We start from the raw sequence: 26,926 nt of genomic DNA on the forward strand, positions 1-26,926 counted from the left end.
AATAGTTGCTGAGAAAACTGTGACGAAAATTTGGTACGGACAGACGCACGGAAAAACAGGAAGTTGACATCGGATTTGTACAGAAATAAATCCCACTATATGGCATGCCTAGGCAAAGAGTGTGCTAAAATTTCAAGCAACAACATTGAGCAGTTGCTGAGAAAACTGTGACGAAAAGTTGTTGCTGACAGACACACAGTGTTATTCTGAACTTATCTATCATAGGGGGCTGAACACTGACTTAAAATTAATATTTTCTCAAATTTTCTCTAAAATATCATGACTTACGTGTCACTATAGCATTTCACAAGGAAATGTAATAAAAGCTTGTTCAGAAAGTTCTTTTATCTGGAAATTATTGAAACTACAAATTTTGGGACGCATTTGATTGACATATTCTTGCACTGTTTACAAAAAACAGATGTTTGACAGTCATGATGTAAAGAAGAATGTCGTTGTCATTGAATTCTAAGAATACTCATGTAAGTTCAATTCATTTAACTGGTTTTATTTTTTAAATAAGCATAGAAATTTAAAATGTAAACAGTGCAACTGTGTCCAGGTCCCTTTAAACTTGCTCGTGCTACTAGAGGTGGTAATCTGTTCCAATCCTTGTTGGTTTGTAGGAAAAAGTAGAACTGGCACACATCCTTCCTAGCAAACAATATGGATGATATGTTGACCTCTAATTCTGCTGTGTGTGTGGTTAAGCTACCAAGTTCAGCCAGATTTTAAATAGTGGTAGAAGGTGGATCTTGACTTTCATGATTGATAGTTGTTCCCAGCTAAACCAGCTAATCATGTTAGTGACACAACCTGAAGGACTCTCCTTTGTGGTGCCTCCGCAGCCGTCTCACTTTTGTGGTCATCCAGGGATTTGAATGATGGTTTCTGCTTAATTTGGATTGAGTATATTCTTCAATGTCCACGGTGGTAGTAATTTAGTCCTTAAATTCGGTCTAGGTGTCATCCACTGTCTCAAACTAATGTCTTGTCCATAATGTTACCAATGTTGCCATATTTATTACGTGTTTACAAATTCTGTTTCTATCAGTTTTATGCAATACATGTAATAATATTTAGGTGTGTGTTGACAGAATGTGTCAAGAGAATGATCTATCGTCACTTTTTCCAAGATATCGATAACTGTACATTTGTCAGTGATTGAAGGATGGAATGTAAAGAAGAGGTTTAGTATCTTGAAACCTCTAGCTATAGTAAGGAAGTAGATCGCCTATTTTATGTCTTCTGACTTAGGAGATTATGTTAGTGGTAGTTCGCCAAAAGAAAATCGGATACAGATAAGCTGACCGAGTTACTGGACTCTGCATCATTTGAAAGATGTATGAATGAATTAAATATAGACATGGTGGATTTTCAAAGTGTTGTAAAGAAATCGGGAATTTCTCAACTGGTGCAGATTCATAAGACTGATGTTTATAAAATAATGGTTATATTTTCATAGAAACTGATTTGCTTGAAGGAAAAAAGGAGTATCACTTAAATATTGCATAACATACCTATATATTAATTAGCTCATTATCTTGCAGTTTGATAAATCTTTGCATTTGTTGATACTTATGGCATTGGGATTAGGTTGGCTTAATGGAATATAGGATTTGTTGGCTTATGCATTGTCTGAATTGGACCTAGTTATGTGAATCAAGTGAGACTTGTGCTCTCTAGGCTTATTATCACCATCAGGATACAAAACCAGTTGTACACAGTTGAAATATTTGGATAATTATAAATTTGTTAAATAGTACGTGTTGTAAATTAGTTTGAATGAAAGGTGCATGTTGTTGTTAAAAAAATGATTAATTCCATAGCATTCTTATTGTTCATTGTTGTGATTTCTTAGTGTACATGTACATGCTAAACAGAATGATGTATTATTAGAATTTTATTTCCAGGAGAAAATGACATTTTCCCATGAAATATGGGAAACTCTTGAAATGAAAGACAAGACTTTGCACAAACATCTACGTGAGGATAGACAGTTTGCAGTTGGATTCCATGACAATGAAAGCATTGAGAATATTAAGCTGTCAATAATTGATGTTGTGCAAAATCTACATCACTGGGGAGAAAAACTTCCACAATCATGGGCTATGTTTGAAAAATTCTTCCAGGAAAAGAAATCCCAGAGGATAATGAAAAAAGAAATGCTGCTAGCTTTCAATGATGCATTACCAGAGGGAATAAAGCTCCAAACAGTTGACATCAATTTTATGCTGCAGTTTTTCCATGACATCAGAGAAATTTTATACTTCAACCAAGAACTACTCAATGAAGTAATTATTCTTGATGTGCAGTGGTTTGCAAATTTATTTAAAAATGTAATAACAGATAAAAACCATGCAGAGAAGGATTTATGTAGGTTTGCATCAGACTGGAAAAAATTTGATAAAACTGGAGTATTGAATGACACTTTACTATCAGCTATTTGGGAAATGAAGAGAAATACCGACATTGAACACAAAGCAGATGTCATGCTATACATGGAGAAACTAGGATTATTAGCGAAATTGGATGACAAAAAATGGTATGTTCCCTGTATGAACAAAATGCCATTTCCTGCAAATCTCTTTACTTCATACCCTGCCTCATCCATCCTCTGCTACGTGTTTGATGTTCTTCCTGCTGGCATTTTCCATCGCCTTGTAGCTACATGCATGCAAATTCCTTGGGAAATTGTAACAGAGAGAGACAGACTATGTATATACCAGACAACAGCTGTATTCTTGTTTAAGGATCATAACATATTACTTGGAATGACTCCGAGAGAAATTCAGTTACAGGTGTTTGTTATTGAAGGAGAAGTTGAGATATCAAAATGCTACGAAGTAAAGGAAAAAATTGACAGTTTACTAAATGTTCTTTCCAGAACATTCCAAACTGACTTTAAATTTATGCTTGGCTTTAAATGCAAATCTACAGGATTTTGTGATAATCAAGAAAGTTCTGTTATCAATGAATCAGAATTTACAAGACCAACTTTTCAGTGTCCTTGCTGTCCAATAGAGAGAAAGCACATCATTAACACAAATGATGTCAACAAATATTGGATGCAGGTATTTAATTGTAATGGTTGTTCTCTCCGAAAGAGAAAAAAATTACAGGAATTATTGTTTTTGTAAAAGATGCTGATTCTGTATCAAAGCTTGTCCGTTTTGTCATGACTATCTAGATGTATGTTTGTTTGAATTAAACTAGCCCCACAGGCCTTACATAAATTACATCTCAACTAAGCTCATGAACTTCTTAAAAATTGCAGCATTCCGAATGATCAATGTTTGAGTTTCTTAAATTATGGTCTTTAAGGTTAGAATGAAAGTACACATTTTGAGGGGAAAAAAGGATTAAAAATGAATTAAAAATAAAAACAAAAAAATGAAAATGCAGCTTCGTAAAAAGTAAATTTAAATTATTCAAATAACTACCTATGATATAGGAATATAGGGAAAAAAAACTGTTTTCATCATGAAAAATTAGATCACGACTCGTTAGAGTATATATATAAAAGAAGTAGAGATTTTTATGTTCAGTTAGCTATATTTTTGCAAAAAAAATCTGAAAACTATACAATCTTCTTCCCCACCCCCTCCAAACAAAAACTACCTACCTACCTACCTACCTAAGATTGGCCTAATCCAAGTTCTTGAACTTCTTAAGAATTGCAGCATTTTGAATGATCAATGTTTGAGTGTCTTAAATATGGCAAAATAGTAGACGGATTAATATTGTTGTATAATGAAATGTCTTGAACCCCCCCCCCCCCCCATTTTTATCACGAAAAATACGACCACAACTCGTGAGAGTAATACAGGTCCGTAGGAAGCAATTTCAGTTGGGGGAGGGGGCACAGCCATACATTATCAGTTGGGGGTCACTATCAACTACAAAACATTTCTTGACAAGCAAAAAAAAAAAGTCATCATATGTTTTTAATGAGGGGGCACATGCATATAGTACATGTGTAGCTATGTTTTCTATAGTATTCAATATATCGGCAAAATTATTCCCCCTCCCCGTTCCTACGGCCATGTAATATACATTTCCGTGTAATATTATTAGATTTATATTTGTACACATCAGGCTCCCAATATTAGGTGGAGGAGGCAATGGAAACGATGGAGTTTGTGTTCAATTTTGTTAAAATCAGTGCTTTGAATACTTATTAAATAAGTGGGACCACTACCTGGCATGAGATATATATGTGTATGTACTTTCTCACTAAGAAGACTACAAGTCTTGAGCAACAATGCAATAATTGCTCATTTCACTGACACATTCATATGTATAGTGAGATATACATGTATAATGTAAGACTTACATGAGCATTGTGGTAATTAGCCTCTTGTTTCATATCGTTCCACTGTTATGCATTCATAATACAGTGGTTCCCGTTTTATCGAATAGTCAAGTTGTCAGCCTAGTTTTATCCGAATAGCCGAATATTAGAATAGCCGATTGCTCCATACCGAGTCCAAAGATAGATGTATAGAGCTACATGTATTGATAATACATCGTAGTAAATTTCAAACTTGCACTTTCGTTCTCTTTTGACATGTTTACTTAAAGACTTTACTAAAAATAATTTATTTCACTTACTTATAAATTTAATATGAAATTTTTTTTCAAATAAATTGACGTATAGAATATATTCTTTGATAGTTATTGCCATCTTTCTTCAGCACATGTTTACATTCCTTCTTCGATGGTCGCCATCTTGGAAACGGAAGTAGACTAAATGCTTGACTAATAACCGTAAACTATTTTTCCCTGGATAGATTGTAAATTAAAAATAAAAATATTAAATATATGTAATTGTTTCGTTTTTATTTGTTTCTTTAATACGGTTACGTATTTTATACTGTGTGTAAGTTTACCAGTCTCGTACTTGTCTGCTGAAGAGAGATTTTGAGAGCCATGTGGAGAAAGATGGTATGAATTTTGAGATGTATATTTATAGAACGGACCATTTGTGATTTTTACCATAAATTTTGCACTGAAAAGTGAATAAATATTAAGCCAATTGACCAAGTTAAATGATTGAATAGGCTTATTTCATTATCCAAGCAAATTGTCATACACAAGCTAATCAGTTCAATAATTAAAATTTCACGCCGAAAAAATTGCAAATAATTGTCATAATTAACAAGTGCATCATTGAACCCAAGCTGATCACCACAACTGTAATGAAAACATATCTATTTACTATGCCCACTATTGACACAGGTAAGGTGCCTGTGTGCGTCCTGCCGTAACTAATCCCCTCATTATCGTACTCAAGCCAGTCAAGGTAATTGGTGTCAAACTGTGTAAACAAAGGCTTCACATACGAAGTTGGAGGTGTGAACAAGGTGCTGATTATCAATAAACACTATGATAGTCCAAATTTTTGTATCAGATAAAACGAAACTCCAATATTTTCTCATCAGAATATCAGGTGAAATTATTAATAAATATATAAGAAATGGTTTTGTGCTCTGATATTATATTGAAATAGCCGAAATATTCGTTAAACCGCTATCCGATAAAATGGAAGCCACTGTATTATGTTTATAGTATTATTTTATCTTAAATGACTAACATTATAAACACACAGAGTTTTGATTTTGTTTCAATATTTACATATTAAAGGTACAAGACAATGAAGCTGGACCTACTGAAGCTAAACGTATATGTAAAGGTTCACCGTCAGGGAGTTCTGGTCCCAGTGAATCACATGCCAAAGGTATTTTAACTAAAGGACTATATTCGGTAATGAGCAATATTTGCCCCCAAAATCAAATTTGACGGAGAAATATATAATTATGTTCTAAAACAGGGGAATATCTGCAGACTTCAAAGCACTGAATATTTTCATAAGCCATGACGCCATATGCTAGATATGACGTCAGAAAGATGACGTGAATTCAAAATTTCCATGATTTATACAGAAAAAAGTGTATATTATGTCGATATTTTGAGTAAAAGTCACCGAGCGCAGGTCTGCTCCAACTCAATATTTTGATATAATGTGTAGAATGATAATATCAATGAAATATGTAAATATTGTTCTTGAGCAGGCCTGCGCTCTATAAATTTTATAGTAAAAATTGAACAAATTTTGTCCATTTTTTCCTTTTTCTGAAAAATAAAACAAAATCCGAATAGTTTGTGATGTCATAGAAACAAAAGTTGCCAATAATCTACTTCGAAACTATAATATTTTTTGTTAATTTAAATTTCTCGCATAATATATACAATTCAGCACATTTCAAGAAATTTTCAAAATATGACTTTTGTGGGGGCAAGAATGTGCATTTACCGCATATAGTTCTTTTTAGATAAAAACTCTGTTGTTCATTTTACTTAATGCTCGACTTTACATAGCACATGTTATATTTCAGAGGTTTAGTTGCTAGTGACGTAATGTCTTGTACCAGAAATATTGATGTACACATTATATTTCCCATCAACAAAAATGTTTCAGTCATACTCGAATGCATGTATGTAAATTTTCACTGGAAAAGGAAGATTTGCAGTAGGTTTGTTAAATTTAATTTGTTATAAAAAAAGAAGCTTATTAATAAGTTCTGTAAATCAATACCAATTCTAGAGATATACATTGAGGCATTATCATTTCCATTTCAAAAAAATACACTGCATTGAAGAGACTTATGGATAAATCTATTAGAATTAAATTACTTGTCAGACCCCTCCTTCTCTGTCCTTTCCTTTGTTTTTTTGTGTATCCTCTTTACAAATTAAAATACATCTATAAAAGAAAATTCACCTTAAACAATTACATAAAAAGGTAAGATTTAAGAACAATCTCACACTGATTAATAATCAGAAGTATTTAAGTGAGGAGCAGGTATTGATTTTTTCTCTCCCTTAAATATAAGTAATATTCCTTTATTGCATACTTGTTTTTTTTTTTTTACATGTTTGAGAAAGTATTTTAATATTTTTTTTTTATTTTTCATTTACAGTAGTTATATTCATAATTTTGCCATTAATTAAAAAACTGGGGCTATATTTCCATTATATAGATAACTTTGCCAAAATTCTAAAGTTATTGCAAGTTGGAACTGATGCAGTTAGAATCTGCTTTGATAAATTCTTCCCTAAAGAGAATTTAGAAAAGACTCTGAAAGACAATGAAACAGACATGAGAAAAGGACAGTTTCGATTCCTACCACCTCAACTAGAGATTCTTTTCCCTCAAGGTATTTAATGGTTTTCTTCCTTTAATGATGAACGCTATGCTTCTAAAAATATTTTATTGTATAAAAGAAATATAAAAGTTTGTAAAAAGACTTTTTTTCTTAATATTATGATATGAAAATAATGTCTTTACTATATACTACACAATGTTTTTCCTTTAACAATGAAATCATATCCCCTCAAACCATTAAGTTTTTCTCAAACCAAGAAAACCTGTTCCCTCAAGAATTAGTGATTTTACAGTTTTCAAATAATTACTTAGAAAAAGAACAAGAACCTCTTATTCCATTATATATTAACCCTTTTGAAATTGTATTGGATGAAAGGGTAAACAAAAAATTATTTAGAATATTAAAGTATACCTAAAAAAAATCTACCAATAAAAAAAGATTAAGCATTTCTTAATATCAAAACAAGAATGGGAAACTATAACTTTAAACGAATTTTAATGCTGCCAAGGATAGAAAATTACAGTGGTTCCAATTCCAAATTTAAATGGATTTAATGTTACCAAGGATAGAAAATTACAGTGGTTTTAATACCAGATAAGTCATAAAATTTCAAGAACAACAAAATAATATATAATGATCTCTGCAGCTTTTGCAGTTGAGAAATTAAAGTATTTGAGCACCTTTTTTTTTTTTTATTAAGGTGTTGAGATAAATACATAATAGGAAATGTTTTGCTTGGTTTCAATGGGTTTTTTTTTTAGATAAAATATTCTAATTAAGAAGAAAACCTTTTTGTTTTGTTGTGCTGAAAGTGAAATCATCTAATATGTATCAAACTGACATTTGATACACTGTATTGTTCAAAATGTAGGAAAATCTTTATTTTTAAAAAAATTTAAAGCTTTTTTGACCTATGTTTATGAAACTGAAAGATTAAGAGCATTGAAAGACAATTGTATTAACCTATTTGATGAGCTGTATATATAAATAAATGAGTGTAGAAGAAAATCATTATTTCTACTTTATTCGTCTCAGACGTGTACATTTTGTAGCTTTAGTAATGTTTTAATAATTTTTTGAAGGTGGATCGAACACTGATGTATCATCTTTATCTATGGACGTTACAATTATGTATAAATTGTTGCGGAATTTCTCTGACATTTCTCCCCCTCAAAGTGGATGGGGAAAAGAACCGAAAATAATTCACATTACAGAGAGTGACGATATAGAGAGAATTCGTTTATATAGAAATAAGTACAGCCATGATCCAGGAAGTAGCACTGTGACAAGTGATGACGTCTTCAATATAATCTGGACTGACCTTTCTAAGGTGAGTGAAAGAAATATACGTTGAGGGTTATTTTTCCTTTTCAACAGTGGTAAAATTTAAATGAGACAATTTGGTTGTTGATCATTTCTCGACTGTAAACCATTATTTGTTCTTTTATTAATTTTGAGGGCTAAAGTAAAACATTATAGGGTCAATTCATATCTAGCAATAAGTAGAACTTTTAAAGAGCAAATATCTCTCAAAAGAAATCCAGAATAAAATGAATACAAATTAAATTACAAAATTTAATTACACACATAGAAACCATAAAAAAATCACAGTGGCCAATATATATATATATATATATATATATATATATATATATATATATATGTATTGAATATATATATATATATATTGAATATATATATATATATATATATATATATATATATATATATATATATATATATATATATATATTAGGGATGTCAAAATATTTATTTTCTTTAGTCAAATATTCGATTGCATTATTCCAACGACAGTCGAATATATTCGAAACTTTTTCGGAAACTAAAATTTTATTTCAAACTTCACTGGTACATCACATATTTAATCCCAAATCCCCTTGTTTTTTAAATTGATTAAAAAGTTACATAAAATGTTACACACAGATGTTCACATGGACTTAAAATGTGGATAGCGTGTTTATATTTACTTAATATAGACCGTTAATTTCTCCAAAATGTAGGATTTCACCGTCAATCATGTTCATAAATTGGTCTGTAAAGTCGGTTTTTTAGGAAGCATAAAAATGACTGTGTGATATATTTTTTTTAAAGCTTATTAAAATGATGGGGGGGGGGGGGGGCACATACGGTGACCTTGATAATGTTAAATATTTGAATATATTTTTTGTACCAATTATCAAAATGTCCTTAAAATATGTAAAAGAATATTAATTTTATAATAATGATCGTAGTGTCCAAACATGTCACGGCTATAATGGGTACATGTACATGGTATGAGATCAAGTCCAATTAATAATTTTACAAAGAAAGCGCAGTATGGCGAGATAATTTTATTACGAAAACAACACATTAATTGACAATAATTCACGCGGAAGTGAAGCGTTTCTAATCACTGTACTTTCTACATGTAAAGTCAGCAGTTTTTAATGAGGAAAATTATCTTATCGACTGTGTCTGAGGGAAGACGGTTTCTCAATTTTAGGATGAGAATTCCAACTCTTTATCACTCTTTTATTGAATTTATTTATTCGAATGTCGTTTCGTTATTCAATCGTCGGTCCATTCGACTGATGGTCGAATAGTCGACTATTCGTTGACATCCCTAATATATATATATATATATATATATATATATATATATATATATATATATAATATTTTTATAGAGTTGCCTTTTTTATTTCTTTTCAGGCCATACTAAGACTTAGTGGTGACGTTTTGAAGAGAAGGATAAGTGAAATATAACTGAGTGGATAATTAAATTTGTCAACATAAATGTGACAATAACGAACATTTCTATTAGGAAAAAAAAGGGATGTCTTAATGGTGATATTAAGCCACATTTATAGTGCAATATATTATAGTGCTGATTTTAATTTTGACAAACAAGATATTCATTTTCCTATGACAACGTAATGATGTGAAATACCCGCCATGGTTAACAGTTCAATATTGAATTTGAATTTATTTTAGAGTGGTATTTTACATTTTAGTTAGCCATGATGTTTTTTAATCTATATCTGTACATATTGTAACTAATCGTGCTTTTGTTCGTTTAGAAATTTTCATTTATCTTTATCGATAAATGATCGATATATTTTAGGAATGACTCTAATTATTGGCCAAATTATTCGAGTATAACCTGGTTTGGGTCAGTTTACGCTTTATAATCCGCGAAGCGGATTATAAAACAGCGTAAACTGACCCAAACCAGGTTATACGCGAATAATTTGGCCAAGAATTAGAGTCATTCCTTATAATTTAATTTTAAAATCATTAAATAACTATGGGTGTAAAATTTCGTTGCTTTTTATTAGTTCAAATTTGCCGCTCAATAATACAACCTTAGTAACGGAAGTAACGGAAGTGATGGGAAGCGAGGGGAGGTAAAAACTGATACAGAGGCCTAGCAGCCTTGCTGTTTGTTTACATGTGGTAAGATCGAATTATTGTTTGAAGTTAAAGGTACATTTATCAAATCTGGAATTTTCCATGAATCCCGAGGACTGGAAATGAGAGGATTGTATGGATACAGATGATTCAGCTCGTTGTCAGGGGGGGTGTGTCCCCATACCAAACCAGGTTATACAGAAATAATTTGCGTAGCTTTTTGGATATTAACCAATCAGAGGCTAGAATACAAACAAAATTAAATTATAAAACGATATTTTATGGTTTTATTTTTCCTTTTTATGAGAAATTTATTTTGCAAATAAACATAAAAATATGGTCAGCAAATTAATGCAATGAGTACAGCAGTCTTCTGTTACGTCACCTGAGTCTTTAAGATGATCTTCTTATCTGTTTTGTCCGTCGTCGTCCGTTAACCTCTTCTCTGGAAGCACAGAACCAATTTAACCGGTCTTGGATCTATGGGCGAAGGGGTACAAAAATCGAAAATTTCATTGTCAATGGGGTTAAAACCATCAAATCATTTACAATCTTTAAAAATCTTTAAAAATCTTCTTCTTTACTCCTGAACATCAGGCAGTTGAACTGTTGTACACACTGTAATAAGCAGTGAGTCCTCTATTATTTTTTTTTTTAAAATTCCTATCCCCAGAGCAGTGGTTCTGTAAGGATCTGGCTTTAATCATTGTATTGTGAAATAAATAAATTCTGAAAATCTATCCCCTGTATATTTTGAGAAGAATTTAGGGACATGGTTATGTTATGATGTGCCTGGGCATTAATTAAGTTCATAAACTAAGTACGTTGTTATGATGAGCGAGGTTGTCTCTTCCAAATATGTGAATGTCATGGCCACTGGGTAGGCGCTTTTGCGGCTCTATTGATTATTTAATGAAAATGTATGAAGTCTTTGACAATCATCTCTGCTTCTAGGTATTAGCAGATAAACAAAGTGCACGTTTATAAGGAGTAAGGGGACTTCTTCCAAAATTGTGAAATTTTTGGCCCGAGGGTCAGTGGCTGCTATATTGGAAAAAAAGAGGGGGTCTATTGAATATAATGCATTTCATCTTTGAAAATCTTCTCTGCTTCTGGAAGTAAGGACACAAATTAAGTACTAGGTTATGATGAACAAGGATGTCTCTTCCAAAATTATGAATTTTATGCCCCTGGGTCAGGTTTTCATCTTTCTCTTGCACTAAGGCAGCGTATGTTCATTTATCAGTTTTGTTTTTCACTTTATTATATTTCTATGGATCCTTTTTAGTTATGATACATTATTATTTGATTGAATTTAGCGTAAATATTTCTTACATGTGCTTAATAAATGGAATAAAGTTGAAACATCAGCTTGTCGTATAAGTGAGAAAATAATGTTTGATATCACACTTTTTGTAAAGAAGATGGGTGAACAAGGCGGGCGAAGTGCCTATAGTGCGACAAACATGAAGTGAAAAACAAAATCTCAGTTATATCAAAATTTTCTTCGATATTTCATCTAACATTAAAGTATATTTCATGTAAAATCTCTACAATTTACAAAACTCTCACAAAGACTGAAATTATTTGCCTACGAAATAGCATACACACACTAAAGATGACAAAAAAGATCATTTTCTCATACTTTAACAAACATTTCCTATATGAGTGGGTCTTCACTCCATTTTTTTGAAAGAAAATCCTAAAAGTTTGCAAAAAAATATACATTTTTTGGTTTACAAAAACATGGAGCAAAGACCCACTATACCTTAAAAGTACACTTTTATGACGAAGCATTTGCACTTTTCCGAGAAATACTTGAAGTCCACTAAGTTAAGGGTCATATCACAAACATGATTTAAATGCCACTGTACATCAGGAGCTGTGTAGCGTAGTGGTTAGCATGTTTGTCTCAAAGCAATATGATACTCCGAATTGTTATTGTTAGGGGTTCGAATCACACTAAAATCTTTTTTGAATAAAAGAATACTTTTTCCCGAGATCTTTTTTTCTCAGAAAAGTTTTGTTAATCATAATTTCATAAATTTCAATAATGAGAACTTTACTTTAAATACTTAATTCACATATTGAATATGTTTTTTTAAATATCTGAAGCTATAGGCATTCTGCCCGCCTTGTTCACCCATCTTCTTTAAGAAAAATATCCAGAGTTTGGCCCCTTTGAAGTCTTTAAAAATACAGTCAAACCTGTATTAAGAGCCCCTCCAACGGAGAAAGGATAAAAGGTCGCATATGACAGGCGGTCTCTTAATACAGGTTGCTTATTTTCCGCAGTGTTCCAATATAAAATGTTAAAAAATATTAAACATATATGTAGATTTTTGTTTTATATCATTATTTTATAAGTACTGCTCAACTGTAAATGATTGTATATTATTGGGTAAAATTGTCATGTTCAATAATAATTTTGTGCTTAATCCAAATATGAGTCATTTTGCTTATAGAAAAATTTTGAAATACTAAGATGTTTTACACATTATAAAAAAGTGGTACAGATTTTTTTCTTATTTTTTTTTTTTTTGGACAAAATGCGAATTGACAAAATGCAATAGAAGATTAGAAACAGGCAGTACTTTGACTGAAAATAGGAGGTACCTAGTGAAAGGAATTTTATCTAAATATTTTATCAATTTTTTCTCCATCAAATATTTGGCTGGTAGAGTCATAATTTCAGCCGGGAAAAAAAATCCGTAAAACTAAAAATTAAATTTCTCTCGCCTTAACAAACATAAAAATGTTTATTATGCTTAAGTAGGCACTGCACCATAATTTCAAGATTGTTCTACAAAATTGGGGCAACCGGAAGTTGGGCGGATAAGGTATGGACACCAAGGTACTGGATGACTACTAGGCGATATGAGAGTCAATCGCTGTATATTATTTGCTTTTTAAGTGGGAGACTGCTTCCGTCGCAACCTTGTGGACCACCTATAGTAATCACCAACTTCATATCATGGCAAAAACGATTCGCAGTGCTCGTCGGAATATTGGTTTTCGGGCAAGAACGCCATGCCAAGGTCTTGATATGACACCCAGACATTTGTCAACCCCACAGTTCTGGAAAAGTTTGCATATTATATATACTAGTACCGATTAGGCAAATCAATTCACAAATAAGAATATCAAATGGTAAGTGAGCAATTTTGTCTAGTGTTTTCGCAAACATCTTAAGACTTACATTGAAATGTGAAGAATTTAAAACGGACATAAATAATTCTCAAAAGTGCATTTATACAATAAAAATTATGAGCAAATTATGAAGAACCGTGAAAAACAAAAATAAATTACTGATTTGTGTTCATCATTTGTTGCTAATCTTGTAAAGAACCAAAAATATTTATCTTATGCATGTACATATATAAATATAAAAATAACAGTATTTTAAATATGGTTTTAATTTTTTATGTTGCTCAGTCTATTCAGATATCTGAATAAATATTGTTTATAAATTCTTAAAAATCGACGAAAATAACTTGTGTGCCCCAATACACATGAATCGTCTGACAATAAGTGCCTGTGAATCGGGTACCATGTCAAAGCACGATTTAAAAAAATGTATTCAAGAAATGTACTTAAAATATCGTGATTATACTAGCACTGTCACTACATTTATCAGAGTGTTCTCCCTGTGTAGAATTGTTCCTTTGGGACCTGTCTTTATGATGGCCGATAGCGGTCGTCAATTTACACTAACGTTGGGTGTATAATCATGGACAGCATTTTGACTGAAAACTCACTGACACGTAACACCATGAACACAGAAAAGTAAAAGTGTAGAAAGTGTACAGTGTCATTGCTAAAATCCGTGTAAACTATACACCAACATTAAGTCTGTAAAATGTCAGGAAAAGTTGAACATGTGCATTCCATACATCTGAAGATGGTATCAAGTATCAAAACGGAATAATTAAGCGTTTCTTTTGCTTTGTCCCTGCAAGGTGCCTTTTTGATCTGGGGAAATGCGAACAAGGTTCCCTGGTAATTAATGAATACCTAGAAACTGAGAAAACATCATAATTATACTCCCGCTCCGAAGGAGAGGGGGGTATACTGTTTTACCCTTGTGTGTCTGTCTGTCTGTCCGTAACAAATTTTTCGTCGCAGTTTTCTCAGCAACTACTCAATGCAGGTGCTTGAAATTTTACCACACTCTTTGTTTAGGCATGCCATATGGTGGGATTTATTTTTGTACGAATCCGATGTCAACTTCCTGTTTATCCGTGCATCTGTCCGTACCATACATAATAAATTTTCGTCACAGTTTTCTCAGCAACTACTCATCGCAGATGCTTGAAATTTTAACACACTCTTTGTTTAGGCATGCCATATGGTGGGATTTATTTTTGTATGAATCCGATGTCAACTTCCTGTTTATCCGTGCGTCTGTCCGTACCATACATAACAAATTTTCGTCACAGTTTTCTCAGCAACTACTCATCGCAGATGCTTGAAATTTTAACACTCTTTGTTTAGGCATGCCATATGGTGGGATTTATTTTTGTATGAATCCGATGTCATCTTCCTGTTTATCCGTGCGTCTGTCCGTACCATACATAACACATTTTCGTCAAAGTTTTCTCAGCAACTACTCATCGCTGATGCTTGAAATTTTAACACACTCTTTGTTTAGGCATGTCATATGGTGGGATTTATTTTTGTTCGAATCCGATGTCAACTTCCTTTTTATCCGTGCGTCTGTCCATACCATGCATAACAAATTTTCGTCACAGTTTTCTCAGCTACTACTCATCGCTGATGCTTGAAATTTTAACACGCTCTTTGTTTAGGCATGCCATATGGTGGGATTTATTTTTGTATGAATCCGATGTCAACTTCCTGTTTATCCATACTTATAGTATATATTCACAATACACGTCAGAGCGGGGGTATTACTAGTAAGCAGTGGCTCACAGACTTCTTGTTGTATTTCGTATTGTACATGGTTTTTTAGCCAACCTGAGCTGAAAGCTCAAGTGAGCTTTTCAGATCACCCGTTGTCCGTCGTCCGTCCGTCTGGAAACTTTTCACATTTTCAACTTCTCAAGAACCGCTGGGCCAATTTTCACCAAATTAGGTACGAAGTATCGTTGAGTAAAGGAGAGTTTAAATTCTTAAAATAAAGGGCCTAACCCCCTTACAAGAGGAGATAATCAAGAAAAGACAAAAATGGATGGGTTCATTAAAAATTCTTCTTCTAAAGAACCACTGGGCGGGGCCACAATAGGAAATCCAAGTTTTACATTGAAATAAATGAAATAAAAATTAAAAATCTTCTTCTCAAGAACCATTGGGCCAGAAAACAGAAACTTATGTGGAAGCATTCTTGGATAATGTAGATTCTAAATTGAAAAAATCATGACCCCCGGGGGCAGGACGGGGCCACAATAGGAAATCCAAGTTTTACATAGAAATGTATAGAAAAAATCTTTAAAAATCTTCTTCTCAAGAACAAATGGGCCAGAAAAGCTGAAACTTATGTGGAAGCATTCTTGGATAGTGTAGATTCTAAATTGTTAAAAGCATGACCCCCGGGGGCAGGACGGGGCCACAATAGGAAATCCAAGTTTTACATAGAAATATATAGAATTTTTTTTTAAACCCTTTTCTCAAGAACCATTGGGCCAGAAAAGCTGGAACTTACGTGGAAGCATTCTTGGATAGTGTAGATTCTAAATTGAAAAAATCATGACCCCCGTGGGCAGGACGGGGCCACAATAGGGAATCCAAGTTTTACATTGAAATATATAGAAAAAATCTTAAAAAATCTTCTTCTCAAGAACCATTGGGCCAGAAAAGCTGAAACTTATATGGAAGCATCCTTGGATAGTGTAGATTCTAAATTGTTAAAATTATGACCCCCGGGGCAGGGCGCGGTCACAATAAGGAATCCAAGTTTTATATTGAAATATATAGGAAAAAAATCTTCTTCTCAAGAACCACTTGGTCAGAAAAGTTAAGACTTGTAGAAGCATCCTGGGGCAGCGTAAATTCTAAATTATTCTAATCTTTGCCCCTGGGGGTAGGGCGGGGCCACAATAGGGGCCAAGTTTTACATTGAAATATATGGGAAAAATCTTTAAAAAAATTTCTCCTCAGAAATCACTTGGCCAGTAAAGCTGAAACTTATATGGAAACATCCTTGGGTAGTGTAGATTTTAAATTGTTAAAATAAGACCCCCATGGGTAGGCGGGACCACAATAAGTATTACAAAAAGATTGTCTTGTGAAGAACAGGGTCAAAGTTATTCAGGTGAGCGTTGTGGTCCATGGGCCACTTGTCAAACATGTTTTTTTTAATATATAGAGTATGATTATGTTTCATTTTTAAGTAGATGAAATTCCTGAGTAGCATTCTAAACAAAGTTATACCTACTGGGAAATGATTCTTAGATACTAAAACGTACAGTATGAAAGTACACTGCTTGTATGTAGTATAAAATTAGTTTTTTTTAATAAAAGGTAATATAGAGTCATCAGTTTTTCTTTTAAATATAATTAATCAGATCGTGATAATTTTTTTGTAACCTTTAATGAAACACTAATTTTATTCTACATCTACTACATGCATATTATACACCTATTTACTGGCTATGAGGACAATAGGAAGTTTATCGTCCCCCAAGACAGCAACTATTTCCCGAGGCGCAGCCGAGGGAAATAATTGCTGTCGAGGGGGACAATAAACTTCCTATTGTCCGAATAGTCAGTAAATAGGTGTTTTATTATACCGAAGCCGACTTTACTTGTGTTACGTCACAATCTGGATGAAACCAGAAGAGCTCCGAAATGAAAAGCGAGGGAAACGGAATGCTGCCGGTGAATAGTTTGATGACTATTTCACCATGGGCTAATAGCACAAAAACTATTTCACGGTTTTAAAAAGTAGCAGGTTTATTCGTCATATTTTTATGTAGAAAAAATTCACAGAGGTATAATAAATTGCACTATATTCTGCAGAAATATTTCAATTCCAATTGTAGGTTTAACTTCGTTTAGAATACTAGTTAAGAATTTCATTTTCTAAAAAAAAAAAAGATACCGCGTGGTTGAAACATGATCAATCTCTATATGTTCAAACGTCAAGTTTAAAATAAAAAATACAATAATGAATTATGATGCTTTGTATGTATTCATTTAATTACCAAAGAACCTTGTCAATATATCCCCCGATTTATGTAAACTTACGGGGGCAACACTAAGAACCTGGTTCTGTTTTGATAGTCTCGATACCATCTTTAGATGTAGAAACTTTCCCTGACACTTTACACACATGACGCTGGTATAGAGTGTACATGGACTTTTGCAATGACATTATTCACTAGTGACTTTTATTTTTAGGTGTAACGTGTCAGTCAGTATTTAGTAAAAATATTTTAAACACAGAAAGTTAGTGTAAAGTGACGGCCGCTATCGGCCATCGTATATTTTGCAATGATAGGAAATGTCAACGATGTAAGAATGAAAAGATGATCTCAAATCAAAGATGAAAGTACTTGTATGATGTAACAATATGGAAGGGCGATTCCATAACAACAATACAAATATGAAAATATGACAAGGTAAGGATGAAAATTTAACAGTAGCTTATAGAAAAAGACATTTAATCTACAACAATTTAAGTTATATAACATGAAATATGCTAATAATTTTAACAAAAATATACACAAACATTACTAACTTGTAGATAACAAGTAACATGTATCATGGTCTTCCTGGTTTTCACAGAGTTCATTCAAAGAATCCTTCATAGGAATAAGAATGGACACACTTCATGTAACTAAGCTCTCAGTGAAACATATTAAGGTAAGTACAAAATTAAATTAATCTTTTATTTCAGTGCCTCAAAAGAATGAATACATATTAACAAATTACCAATGACACTCATCCCCCCCCCCCCCCAAAATAAATTACCAAGTTATGATAAAAAAGAATACTCTATCATTCAAAACTGTACAGTCTCAAAAGGATTATACAGGCAATACTCAATGCACATTCAAGTATTGCAACTACATATCCAATAACTATATTTATCTTCCAGCAGGATATTGGTTTGATTTACAACAAAGATAGTTGTCAAGTATCTATTATAAGCTTTTTATTTGATAGCACGATAAAGGAAATGAATGATATCAAATATTTTCCATCAAATATCATGAATGCTTGACATAACAATAATTAAAATTACAAGGAAAACCACAACCCATACCTGCCCTAACCGTATTTCCCAATTAATATTAAACAATCCTATGGAACGCCTAGACTGTCTGATGATGACAAAATTAAATTTATGATGTGCATTTATCATTATGTGGTGTGCATTTGTCATTATGTGGTGTGCATTTGTCATGATATGATGTGCCTTTATTATAAAGTGATGTGCTTTTTTTTTTTATTATGTGACGTGCTGTTGTCATTATGTGATGTGCTTTTGTCATTATGTTACGTGCTTTTGTCACTATGTGGTGTGCATTTGTCGTTATGTGAAATATTTTTGTCATTATGTGATGTGCATATTTCATTAGATATGTACTTTCAATAGCCATTACGTCGTGTTCAAAAGTCTTTATGTGTGGTGTAAACATCCGTACGTGGTGTGCAACTTTTATCGTGATGGAAACGTTTTCCTTCTACATGTACAACAATTGATGACTTAAAAAAAATTCAGACAAAGATATATAATATAAAATCATATCATATAAAAATTCCTCTTTTTTTAATTTTAATTTAATTCATGTCAATTTTTTCCGCTAGTTTTATGTAGCACAACAACCCCAACCTAGCCCTAAAATAGGGTTTCATGTTTGAAGAAGTTTGTTTACGATGTTCTTTTATACTTGTCAAAAAAATCTAGGACGGATTTCTTTTCTTGAGTAGGATGGAACTTCCCTTAAAAATTCCTGGATCCGCGTATGTAGTATAGACAGACACGATAAAACTGCAAACAGAGTGATATTTTACTATGGGAAAAATTAAATTCAATAAAAATGATACCAAAATATCTGTCAGAATTTATTTCAATTTAAATTTAGTATAAGAGGAATATTTCAAACGATAAGAGTGATATTTCTCTATGGGAGAAATTAAATTCAATAAACTTAATACCAAGATATCTGTTAGAATTTATTTGGATTAAAATTTAGTATTTAAGTCATCCAATGTTGTACTGAGTATATGTAGAAGAAAAAGATTACGTTATCATCAAGATGAAACTTGCACATCATGTAAAGATTTTTGCACCACAAATAAAGATTTTGAACACGACATAATGGCTATTAAAAGTACGTGATGTAATGAAATTTGCACATCATATAATGACAAAAACACTTCACATTATGACAAATGCACACCACATAAAGACAAAAGCACGTAACATAATGATAAAAGCACATCATATTATGACAAATGCACATCACATAATGACAACAGCACATTACATATTGAACAAAAGCACATCACATAATGAAAAAAGATATCACATGTGCTTTCTTTAAATTAAATGTTGTAAACAAAGACAGTTTTTCATCTTCTTTCGAAAAAATATTCCAGAAACATGATCCCTTTTTCGAAATTACATTTCATTTTATATTTATAAATCGTAAAACAAGTAAATGTCAATAAATATTCAATCTAGTTGTTTTTGCAATGATTTCAAATATGTTTAATAGTTCGATTCTTGTTCGCTGCGCCGCGTCAAACCTAAGACGTAAACATAGGCATGATAGGTAGTGACTGTTCTTTCGCCAAGCGCCGGCGCTAGAAGTGACGGGTCTTTCTAATGAGACCTAAAAAAACCAGTCCAATGTCGGTTCCCGTGTCACGGCAGGCGTTGGCATGATAAAGAAACCTCATTGCTCAATGGCCTGAGTGCCGAGTAAAGGTCAAAAATTTGAAGCCCTTCACCGGTGTATGGTGACATCTCTATATGAGTGAAAAATTCTCGAATTGGACGTTAAGCAACATACAATCAATCAATTAATTCTCTTTCTAGATAATACATGCTTGATCAGAAATAATTCAGACAGCCTTTCCACATTAAACTCATAAATTAATCTTGAACTGGACAGATACAATATTAAGCAAACTGGAATCTATGAGATAAATACTCTCATAGGACAAATGGATTTACCTGCTATGTAATGCACTGTTAAATCTGTATTTTTTGTTATACAATTGCAATTAATGCAAATTGCAATTAATGTCGTCATAATGTTAAAAAGAAGGATTTAAAAAAAATTGTTATAAAGCTGTATATCTTGAGAAAAAGTGTATTCCTATATTGATGCAACAGTTTTTAATTAATAAGGTTATTCTTACATTTGTAGGAATTACGTCCCTTAAAACTTAGGATTTTTTTTAACTTGGTCATTTTTTTTCAAAAGTTTTATGACCTGGTTTAAAGCTTCAATTTTAATTTCTCTACAGATGTGGCCACTGCCAAAGTTTCCCGATTCAATCAAATCTACACAAGCCTAAAAAGGGTTTTGACATATTTGGCCATATCATTTCAATAATTTTAATTAAAGGCCATGGTTATCTTAAGGAAGGGTGCGACACATCTTCTATCAAAGATGCATATACTGACTAATGTTGATGATTCTAAGACAAATAATTTTCGATTTATGTGCCTGAAAAGTTTTGCCATACTTTAGTCAAAGCTTATAGAAACCTAACTTTAATTTGCATTTCATTTCATATTTATAAATTGTAAGACAAATAAATGACAGTAATTCATTCAATCTTGTTTTTTTGCATTGATTTTAAAACCGAGTATTAATATTTTCCAACAGGCCCGTAGTAACGGTTCCAAAAGTGGGGAAAGGGGGGGGGGGCAACTTCGCCAAAAAAAAACAAACAAACAAACAAACAAAAAAAAAAACAAACAAAAAACTGACAAGCAAAAAGAAAAAAAACTTAAACTGACCAAAAGTGGGGGGGGGGGGGGACTTCCGAGAATTATTTAACAAGCAAAAAAAACCCCCTAATTTACTCTCGAAATCCTCGAATTTGCCAATGCTCGACCTTACAACATCAAAAAAGGGGGGTGTTCCACCATTTAAAGGAAAATTTACGTAAGCAAAATACTATACTCAGACCCCCCCCCCCCGTTCTACGGGCCTGTCCATGTGATTTCAAAACCCCGAAACAAACTAATTTTCCTCCAAATATTTTTACAAAGTTTACACTTGTATAAGAAATTTTAATGTCTTCAACAAGCATATACAAATTTCAAAAAAAAAAGGTTTTACATCTTTCTTCCATTTACTTACATTGTTAGCTTTATTTTTAGAAAAAAAAAAAACTAGCAAAAATCTTTAATAGATATTTTGATCCATTTCCATCTATTTAATCACTTACATGTTATCTTTACTTGTTTTAATTACTCTATTTCATCACTTACGTTTTCTTAATTTTTCACAAAATATTTCGTCGGTTAGTAATGAGTTATTTATCTTCAAATAACCACTACCTCGTAAGTTTTCCGAAGTACTGAGATCAAAACCTCGGCCCAAATGATTGCTCATACGTATCCTTTAAACAATGGGTGTTCTATGTCCAGTATTATATTACAAAGTGGCAAAAACATATTATAATTGATAGAAACATAATCTATTCTGTTTTTGGGAATGTTTTCTCCATCACACCACGTTGTTTTCCCGTTGGAAATCCAGCAGTCTTTCCGAACAGAAGATTTCATTTTTTTCTCAAAATTCTTGACACTTTTATCATTTTTTACAATGTAATTGCCAATTAAAGTCCCCACAAACAATGAGCCCTTTTATATCCATAGCATATTGACTATAACCCAAGATATTAATCTTTTGAAAATGGCAATTCTAGATTTTTGAGCGTTAATTGCATATACATTCAAAAATGTAATTTTATTTTCATTATATTTGAGGTTAACCAAAAATCTTTCTTGGAGAGACTGATGATAACTGTGTATTTTGTTTGAAAAATAGTGAAACGCCCCTACTACGTACAAAGTCAGAAAAAGGCTCGACGCTAATTTTTTCAATATATTTAAAAAAAACCCAGTCATTTGATATGTTGAAAAAAGAAAAACACAAGTTTAAAATAATCGTTTTACAACTCTGATTCATGAAAAAAATTTCCATTAATATATAACGATGAATTATGTACATTCTCAGTTAGCATAGCCAACCAAAGTACGTGGACTGTTATAATACAACTTCGATGTTAAGGCTAGCGTTCCAAGAAATTAAGTCCGAGACCTTAAAACTTAGACGAGCTCACTTTTGATCTTAGTCTCACTTTTACCAAAGGAATTAATAGTAGAAAAGTTGAGGCTGAGATCAAAAGTGAGCTCATCTTAGTTTTATGGCCCCGGAGCCAGGACAAAGCCTTGATTCGTAAGGCCATAAGGAGAGGGGGGATTGGTAAGGTGAAGCCCCCTTGGGAGCTTCCGGATTTTGGCAACATTAATTGGCCTGTTACAGTTTATGAAATCTACTTCACTAAATTGCTTTTACTTTGATCAGATTTATCATAATCAAATAGAAATTGATGCTTTATATATTATTTAAAACGAACTCGTGTTAAGAAATTGTTACTTTTTTTCACATAATCCATATGTGCTCGAAATAAAATGACCTAAATGTCTTGATTAAGCTGGACAGGGTCGGACACATTTCAGAGTTTCATTAACGTGAATACGCATCTGTTTCTTTCTCTGTCACTCCGACTATCTCCCCATTTTTTGCCAAAAGCAAAGTGGATGCACCCCCATTTACCCCCCCCCCCCCCTCCTCTTTATGAGCTACATATACTTTTTCTACACGCAAAGAAATTTCTTTGTACAAGTGACCATAGGATCTATGGATGGTATTGATAATACTATCTATTGATGCAGTTTTTATACATTAATTTATTATGTTTGCTGTTGTTGTCCTTCTTCTTCTTCATGTGTTTTTAAATGTAGTTTTTTTGTTCCTTTGTTTTTATTGTTTTTTTAAGTTATCTTTCCTCTCATATATATATATATATATATATATATATATATATATATATATATATATATATATATATATATATATATATATATATACATATATATATATATATATACGAGGGGTTATCAAAAAGTTCGTGGACTGATGCGATAAAATTAATTCTATGTAGTCGTTGCTTACAAAATTTGTATGGAACATAAAACAACAAATGTTTATGAAGTGTTGAAAACTTCGGCTTGATACGATGATAATTTGCCAAATTATCATTAAATAAAAGGGACATTATATGATTAGCCGGCACTGTCGCCGTTTAGTTTTATGACGTCCGACAACGTCATTAATCGCAATGCCCACTCCCTCTACCTCAATATACTTACATTGATGAGGTTCTCTGGAGTTAAGTAAAATCCCAAGTCTGTCTTGTTTATATGACTTTACAATGTCATGAACAGCTGATATCAATTCATTAAAATTGTAAATGGATCAATACAAAGGGAAAAATCCTCGCTTGATTTTGCCAGCATAAGAGTTCAATGTCAACCACACATGATCAACGTCGTCGACGAGACTGACTTTGGACACCCTGACTACAAATCGGCATTAAATGTGTGTCTCTTTTCTCGCTGAATCTATTTTGGTATTTAAAAACAAGTACTCTGGATGCATTTTGTTTCTCTGTAACCTGTTTAAACATTTTCCGGATTTATGCCAGATTTTCCAGGAGCAAAACTTTATAGAATGTTGTAAAATGACACCCTCCCCCCTTTTGACGTCATTTTTAACCCCTTTATTGTTTGGATATTCCATATGAAATTTACGATAAAATTTCGTAGAATATACAGAATGAAGTAAAAAAAAAATGCAACATTCACGGGAAAATTGTGTCGCATCACATGAGTGAATTAATGGGATTTTCGGATGCCAAATGCTCATATCAGAAGAGTTTTTCGCAGTTACACATACGTAGAAAATATATCATGTTCGAGGTTGCGCCACCTGGACAAACCATTGCTTACAAAACATTTACAATTCATGAAAAAAATTATATTTACGATTTATTGTTTTTATAAATAGAAAAGAAGATGCTTATTCAATGTTTCAAAATTCAGTTATGTATCTCAAGTGGTTTTAATTTCATGATGCTAGTCCATGAACTTTATGATAACCCCTCGTATATATATATATATATATATATATATATATATATATATATATATATATATATATATATATATATATATATATATATATATATATATATATGGGGGGGGGGGTGCAGTAAATATGCATTTAACTTCTATTTGCAAGTTACAATATGTTATTTATTAATGATAATATGTAGTATACCTAAAGTATCAGATTTAAATATTTTGCATAGGTAAAACCATTTAGTGTTGTATTTTGCTCTATTTTTTAACCTTTGTCAAAAATTATTAGGGCAACAAATAGGCCAGTCAATGATAGGGACAGGGAGTTCCTATATCAGAAAGTGACAACTGTAGGGATATTTTCAGGTAAATCTGGTGCTTTATTTTAGTGTCACATTGTTTACCAGTTTATTTGTTATTGGTACTTTTTGAAAAAATTATAAATTTAATGTGATAGGATAGAATGCATATATATATATATATATATATATATATATATATATATATATATATATATATATATATATATATATATATATATATATATATATATATATATATAATCCACAAACACTCTTACTAAACAAAAATAACACTTTGACCATTGGTTTTTCATGGCGCATTTGACATGAACTGTAATCTGTCAATATGTGCATTCTCTCCATTATTCTTATTTGCTTTATTTTTGTCTTTTACCGCCAATTATCGGTACATGTTTAGTTTTGTTCTTGTCCTTTTTTTCTTGTTTTTGTCTTAAACTTTTGATAATACACCTTTATATGTTTTATTATTAACCTATTTCTTATACTCTGAAGGGGTTATTTGTACATACGTTTCACATATCATTGTATACATTGAACTCCCACACTTAAATGAAGTAGTGAATAAAATAAGTTTGAAAAAATATTAAAACAATATACCAGTATTAATAATTGGTGACGTAACTGCAGTTTAATACAGGGTAATTGAGTATTTGCCTTATTTTTCAATAAGGATTTAAGGATTTAATCAACAGCAATGCATTAATGATTAATGATTAATGAGCAACAAATCCAACAGGTAAAGACAAAAAGTTGTGTAGTGAGTTGAAAATATTCTGTTTTATTATGAATGTTGTTTAAGATTAAAGAATTTTGTAGATTGCCTCTCTTACCACTGGTCAAAAAGAAAATTAGGGTACATGTGGTCATCTGTTAGAAAGAATAGATTAACAGCATCAAACTTTGGTTGTATTTTGGTAGCGATCAAGAGAAATAGGTAAACCTGTAGTTACACGCCTTTGTATGTAATTAAATAATACATGTAAAAGCACTTAATCTAATCAAAAATATTGAAAATTTAATCCTTATTCAACAGATGTTCTTGCTCCTTATTTAATAGATATCCTATCTCCTTATACAAAAGATTATGTTCAGCTTATGATCTATCAAAAAAGGATGCTATTATTTGGGGGATGTGCAATGAAAAAGTCGCCATTGAAAAGTACAAAACTTTTGGGGATGTTGTTGTAGAGCAAACACGTCGGTATTTTTCTTTCATAAATCAAGCAAAATGTCAGTTTCTTTAAAGCAAATAAATAAAAAAAATTGTGCTTGAGATAGTTTAAAATTCAGTTATTAAACTGAAGTTGAAGATAATGGGTATGAATATACTGTTTTTATGTTATGTTTGTAACAAGTCTTCTTGTACATCAATGCATAACAATGTTCGGAGTGTTGCATTATAATGTTATCTTGTAACTTTATAGTACTATTTATAAGGTATCTGGCTACACTGTAATGGGTTCTTGGGTCAAGCCCCGATGGACTCATTCGAATTCAGCTATCAGAATCCAGGACTAGCCGACATGTTAGTGATGTTAAACGTTACGCCAGAAATTCTGGAGGTGAAATGCCCCTTCTCAGCGAAGAATATGACCATTCCAGAAGCTATTGAAAATGTAAATGATTTCTGCCTAGGTAATAATAGTGTATAAGAATTTTTTTTTGAAAATGTTAATATTTTTTAATAACTCCAATATATATGTTTTGATAAAGTAAAGTACAATGTTACAATTGTTAAAAGTTTGCCCCTCCTGTTTTAATTACAAAATTCTCCTTCTGTTATAATATTATGCTAGTCCTTAAGGCATATAATAAGCCTTCTCACTTTATTGTAAGGAACAAATTACTTATAAATTTATACTTAATACATAACACTGTGTTTT

The 26,926-nt window shown here is 32.0% G+C and overlaps 2 protein-coding genes across 2 annotated transcripts in view; both read left to right on the forward strand.

Moving 5' to 3' along the window:
* The window catches only part of LOC133201976 (uncharacterized), a 126,319-nt gene that overhangs the window by 22,263 nt on the left and 77,130 nt on the right, over positions 1-26,926 (forward strand). The window lies entirely within an intron of this gene.
* Positions 1,932-10,336, forward strand: LOC133202258 (uncharacterized). Its single transcript, XM_061338056.1, has 5 exons — positions 1,932-3,074; positions 5,647-5,740; positions 7,044-7,220; positions 8,252-8,499; positions 9,882-10,336. The coding sequence occupies exons 1-5, from the start codon at positions 1,956-1,958 to the stop codon at positions 9,933-9,935; spliced, it is 1,692 nt and encodes a 563-aa protein (XP_061194040.1). The 5' UTR covers positions 1,932-1,955; the 3' UTR covers positions 9,936-10,336.

This window comes from Saccostrea echinata, unplaced genomic scaffold, assembly GCF_033153115.1.
Source record: "Saccostrea echinata isolate AGI-Se365-2 ecotype Australia unplaced genomic scaffold, CSIRO_AGI_Sech_v1 ptg000046l, whole genome shotgun sequence".
Taxonomy (NCBI): Eukaryota; Metazoa; Mollusca; class Bivalvia; order Ostreida; family Ostreidae; genus Saccostrea; species Saccostrea echinata.